Source organism: Natator depressus, chromosome 18 (genome assembly GCF_965152275.1).
Source record: "Natator depressus isolate rNatDep1 chromosome 18, rNatDep2.hap1, whole genome shotgun sequence".
NCBI lineage: Eukaryota > Metazoa > Chordata > Testudines > Cheloniidae > Natator > Natator depressus.
This window is the reverse complement of record NC_134251.1, coordinates 17164753-17170752: the sequence shown is the minus strand read 5'-3', so window position 1 is coordinate 17170752 and position 6000 is coordinate 17164753. Positions and strand designations below refer to the sequence as shown.

Below are 6000 nucleotides of genomic sequence, written 5' to 3'. Positions count from 1 at the left end.
TCATGTTATAGCAGTTTGGGATGATGACCCAGCACATGTTCACTTTAAGAACACTTTCACTACAGATTTGACAAAGCGCAAAGAAGGTACCAATGTGAGATTTCTAAAGATAGCTACAGCACTCAACCTAAGGTTTAAGAATCTGAAGTGCCTTCCAAAATCTGAGAGGGACGAGGTATGGAGCATGCTTTCAGAAGTCTTAAAAGAGCAACACTCCAAAGTGGAAAGTACAGAACTTGAACCACCAAAAAAGAAAATCAACCTTCTGCTGGTGATAATGAAAATGAACATGCATCAGTCTGCAGTGCTTTGGATTGTTATCAAGCAGAACCCGTCATCAGCCTGGATGTATGTCCCCTGGAATGATGGTTGAAGCATGAAGGGACATATGACTCTCTAGCGCATCTGGCATGTAAATATCTTGCAACACCGGCTACAACAGTGCTTTGAGAACCCCTATTCTCACTTTCATGTGATGTGAACAAGAATCAGGCAGCATTATCTTCTGCAAATGTAAACAAACTTGTTTGAGTAATTGGCTGAACAAGAAGTAGGACTGAGTGGACTTGTAGGCTCTAAAATTTTAGTATATTTTTGAATGCTGTTTTTTTGTACTTCAACCTTCATGATAAAGAGATTGCACTACAGTACTGGCTAATTGAAAAAATACTATTTCTTTTGTTTTTAAACAGTGCAAATACTTGTAATCAAAAATAAATATAAAGTGAGGACTGTACACTTTGTAGTCTGTGTTGTAATTGAAATCAATATATTTCAAAATGTAGAAAACATTAAAAAAAAAATTTAAATCAAGGATATTCTAAACAGTCCGATTAATGGTGATTAATTTTTTTAATTGCTTGACAGCCCTAATTTCTACTTCTAATATTCAAAACAAATAACTGTGAAGTATAAACTGTAGTGTCAGTTTTCTCTTCTTATTTTGCAAATGCAATCGAAAAATTTAATGAACTAAAACGTCAGAAGATGGAATTCAGAACGAGATTTGCATGCCGAGGGAGGGGGCTGAGAAGTGGCCCCGGGAACTAGCAAGCCCCATGGACCGTTTAATCATTTTCATGACAATAGCAGGATCTGCAAAGAACTCATTAATGGCACTGCAAGAAGGGAGGCCGAGTGGCTAGTGCTTATAAAATAGAGGACGGGGATGCCGCACTGGTATCGTCTTTTCCTCGCCCTGCCCAAGACTCCGTGCCCCGCCGGGCCGAGGGGCTTCCGCGCTACCGCCGCGCACCCCCCCCAGTTGGCCGCATGCGCGCAGCCTAGGCCGATGGCCGGGCCAACTGCGCCGCGGTCACGTCAGTACGTCATCAGGATGCGCCGGGGAGCGGAAGTGACGCGTTTGTTCCGCGCTGGCTGGCGCTGCAGCCTCTCTCCTTAGTCTCCGGCGGCGGGCGGTGCTGGCGGTGAGTGTGGTGCTAGTCGCTTCCTCCGTGTGGGCCCTGTGTTAGTAGCGGGGCTCGCCCTGGGGCGGGGGGCCGGAGGGGAGGAGGCGGCTGGGTGTCGGGGGCCCAGGGACTGGTGTGCGGAGGGGGAGCCTGTGGGGACAAGTGAGTCTTGGGGGCTCACGCCGGGGGTCTTAATATTGGGGTGCCTGAGGGGCGAGGGGACCAGTGAGAGGCGAGGATCAGTAGAGGGGCGAGGTAGCGATTGGGGACCGGTTAACGGGGTGAGGCTGGATGGGAGCGGTGAGGTAGAGGAGCTTAGGGAACTGGTGTGGGGGGCGGGGGTGAGCCGCCGAGTGAGACTGTCGGGAGCAAGAGGAGACAGGCTGAGAGTGCTGTGTGGTGGGGTAAATCCTCACAGGAGCGTGGGGAGAGACGGGGGACCCTGATGTCGCACTCAGAATTCACCAAACCATGTCCCTCTGCATTAGGAAATTGCTTGGGAAGTCCCCAGATGCCTCCAGGAAGGGGTATCTGAAACATTGCTGTTGGTTGACTTGTGGGTCTTAGTCCTGACTGGTAGGGAATCTAGGGTCCAGCAGAACGTAATAAGACACACCTGGGAGTATCCTGCCACTGAAGAAGTTAGGCTAAGAGGATTTAGAAGGCAATAGGGCTTGCATTGCCTACACATTGTTGCTTTTTGTATGTGAATTTAGTATGCTACACATAGATCATAGTGAGGCACTCTTAACGCATAGTATAAAATCATTGGTTTCAGAGTAACAGCCGTGTTAGTCTGTATTCGTAAAAAGAAAAAAGAAAAGGAGTACTTGTGGCACCTTAGAGACTAACCAGTTTATTTGAGCATGAGCTTTCGTGAGCTACAGCTCACTTCATCGGATGCATAGCATTTCTCACCCCCCACCCCCCCCAAGACGTTCTGGTTAAACTTGGATTATTGCTGTGCACATTGTAAGATGAGCTATTGCCAGCAGGAGAGTGAGTTTGTGTGTGTGGTTTTTGGAGGGGGTGTGTGGGGGGGGGGTGAGAAAACCTGGATTAGTGCTGGAAATGACCCACCTTGATTATCATGCGCATTATAAAGAGAGGTTTCAAAGAGGGATGGGCTATTACCAGCAGGAGAGTGAGTTTGTGTCTGTGTCTGTGTGTGTGTGGGGGGGGGAAGAGTGAGAAAACCTTGATTTGTGCTGGAAATGGCCTTCCTTGATGATCACTTGATGATCACTTTAGATAAGCTGTTAGCAGCAGGACAGTGGGGTGGGAGGAAGTTTTGTTTCATGGTCTCTGTGTGTATATAATGTCTTCTGCAGTTTCCACGATATGCTATGCATCCGATGAAGTGAGCTGTAGCTCACGAAAGCTCATGCTCAAATAAACTGGTTAGTCTCTAAGGTGCCACAAGTACTCCTTTTCTTTTTTCTTTTTATAAAATCATTGTTTTCAAGAGAGAGGCAACAAATGGCAGGAGGGCAGCATGCATGGAAGGCCAAGCACTGAGGCTTTATTTATAGGGGAAAGTCTTTTGGTATAACCTAAAGTGTGAATTTAAATCAATATAATTGTATGGCTATGACCTCCCTTGTGGACATGCTTATTCCAGCTTCTTTGGTATAGCTTAAACTCCTTCCCCGGTGACAAACTAAACCAAAACAGACACTCTTATATCGAAATAGGAGGGTTCATGTGGAGGAACAGGTGTGTTACAACCAGTAACATTTTCCTATGTAGGCAAGGCCTCAAGCAGCTCAGCCCACAAGAGAATCATAGCATGAAGTGGTTGTAATGTTGTTTCCACTACCCTTTTACAAAGGAGGAAAAGATTGTCCTTGTTCCTTACCACCTCTGCAGTCATTATGTACAGTATAAGTCATTTCTGCCCAGGCAACCTGCAGAGACCCATCCTCTTTCTTTTTCTTGGAAGCCCTTTCTGCCTTACTTCAAAAATGACCCACATTTGAAAAGTATTTGAATATAGTACAGTTTAATAAACAACATGCTAAACCAGGATGTCTTCATTCATTCGTCAGAGAGAGTCTCATTTTTTGTCTGTGACCCATTCGGATTAATTGTGGGTCGGATATATACCAGGATTTCTAACAAGGGCTGTTTGAAGAGGCAGAAAATATTTTGACATTTTCTAGCTTCATCTGGCCCATTTTCACTCACCCCACTTGGGGGGAAAAAAATATTTTGTGCATATACTATGGTGACAGACATGGATACGAAAATGTGCAGAGCTTTGAAACAGATTCCCAAAAAGCTCATTTCTGAATTTTTGTGACTATTTCAGCCACTTCTACTAGTGGGACTTTACATATGAAACTAGCTTCTACCCGTGTGTGCCTCTGAAAATTGAAAACTTGAAAACTTTGAAAACAGATTTGAAAACTATGTAAAGGTGTGCCTATACTGTGATTGAATCATTTTTAAAGTAAGTCACGTTTAGCTTAAGACGACCTGCCAAGAGGATTTGACCATGGTTATAAAATTTTTTTTTTTTTAATTTGTACTGTGATTGCTGTCCTTACTAACTACTTTAGTACATTTCAAAAGTTGTGATACAGACAGGATCTTGTTCACTTTGTAAATGAGGCTTAATATATGCAGCGAATGAGAATAGTATGAAGTAGGAATAAAAACAGGTTGAAAAGGGCCAAGATTTGTTGCTACTATTAGATGACCATTATGTTACCTAAATGAAATTGATTAGTGGGTCTTAGTCCAGCTCTTGATATGTGCCCACTGCTAGTACTGACATATTTGTTGATAGTCTTAGCAAAGAGGCTGAGCATTTAATGGGACTGAAGAGACAGAATTATCCTTTTAATTAAAGGATATGGTTTCTGGTCAAACCCAAAGCATGTAATTGGGGGATGGCCTTGCTATGTCTGTAATGTTGGATTAATAGAAAACTAGGATTATCAGTCTAGCCTTCTTGACTACCATCAAATTAATTTTGAAAAAAGCAGAAAGAGCTGAGTTTTTTGCCAAACGAAAATGTGGTATATGAACTGCAGTGGAAGGACTGTGTGCTGGTGACAGAGCAGTAGCAGCTCGAGGACAGATGGGGCTCAAATCCTTCATAAATAATTGTGCAACCACAGAAAATTACCTTTTCCCACATCCTCACAGTGCTAAAGTAATAAGTCATAAGACTAGCACATTTAGGTGTCTTTGGATCATCATGACTGGCAAGATATGAGGCACTATTGCAGAAGTTGCACTGATTTAACTTAAGTTGGTCTTTAAACCAATTTAATTAAACTGTTGCACAAACAGTGTGAATACTCTGATTTGAAACCAAGCTTATTTTGGTATGGCTTAAGTCAAATGCTAACTGACTTCCCTTTACATAAGGTTCTGTGAAACTTGGCACATCATATCATTTTTAAATGTTTATTTGTATATCAGAAGTTCCTTTAAAACTTACCTAAAACATTGATGTAACCAATAGCATTGCATATATTATATTTCAAATATATCTACCTCCATTAATGTGGTGTTCTGTTTCAGTTTGTTCTGACTCAAATGGGTGATGAAAAGGACTCTTGGAAAGTGAAAACTTTAGATGAAATTCTTCAGGAAAAAAAACGAAGGAAGGAGCAAGAAGAGAAGGCAGAGATAAAACGCATTAAAAATGTAAGCTGTCTCTTTGTAAAGAAATAGTTCTAATTAAAGTGAGGAGGTTTAATTTTTTTCCCCTCATTTTTCCATTAGAACAAGGCTTCCTCTATCACTATCAATGAAGTTCTTTTGTACTTCCATATTTAACAGGTGAGCACTATCTCTCAGTGTCAGAGCTTACCAAAATGTTGTGCTTTGTTAAAACCTGATTGGTAACACACTAGATCTTTTACTTTGCTTCACAGTTGTTGAAAAGTCTGTCTGAGAAATCAGCCTGGTTAATTGGAAGCGTTAGTTGCAGTATAATTAGACTATTTTGGCCTTTTTGAAATTTTATAGTGCTCCTGTTTTTAAACCTGTTCCTGACTGCAGCAGAAAAAATGTTGGGCCCATTTTGTCAAATGATTAAATTTTTTTTGGCCCTAAATAACTTTTGCTTATTCTAATCCAAAAGGGTTGTTACAGGTGTCATCACGACTTGTTTGTAGTATTTGTTGAAAGGTTTTGTCTTTAAAAAACTACCATAAATTAGCAAAGTCTTTGAGTTTTTGCAGGTTAGTTTTACTTAAGTAGACTGAATTTATATTGTTTCAGATATTACAACGTATTAACTACATTTGACTGCGTGACAGCTATAATTAAAATCTGTACATAAACCACTGATTTGTGTTGAGTATCCTATAGATCATTTCGCTTTACTGCCAGCAGCGGAGTTAAACATCAGTTTAAAAAAATACAGCTCACTGCAAGAGAAATTAACTGCAATTTGTTTTTACCCTTCCTTCCCCCTTCCACCATAGTCTGATGATCGGGATTCAAAGCGGGATTCCCTTGAAGAGGGGGAGCTGAGAGATCACCGTATGGAGATAACAATCAGGAATTCACCTTACAGGAGAGAAGATTCTATGGAAGATAGGTAAGAATAGAGGAAGAAAATGCTTCTGGA

The 6000-nt window shown here is 41.8% G+C and overlaps 1 protein-coding gene across 12 annotated transcripts in view; it reads left to right on the top strand.

Annotated features, from left to right (window-relative positions):
• Positions 1-1322: 1322 nt before the first annotated feature.
• LOC141974291 (cyclin-dependent kinase 11B) overlaps positions 1323-6000 on the top strand; it is a 37985-nt gene continuing 33307 nt past the window's right edge. For 11 of the 12 annotated variants that reach the window (XM_074933883.1, XM_074933881.1, XM_074933880.1 and 8 more), the window contains exons 1-3: positions 1323-1427; positions 4944-5069; positions 5855-5970. In XM_074933883.1, coding sequence (XP_074789984.1) covers positions 4959-5069; positions 5855-5970 — 227 coding nt within the window. In that variant the 5' untranslated portion in view covers positions 1323-1427; positions 4944-4958. Of the gene's footprint in view, positions 1428-4943; positions 5070-5109; positions 5205-5854; positions 5971-6000 lie in introns of those variants that run through there. The other variant, XM_074933882.1, reaches the window with a different exon arrangement.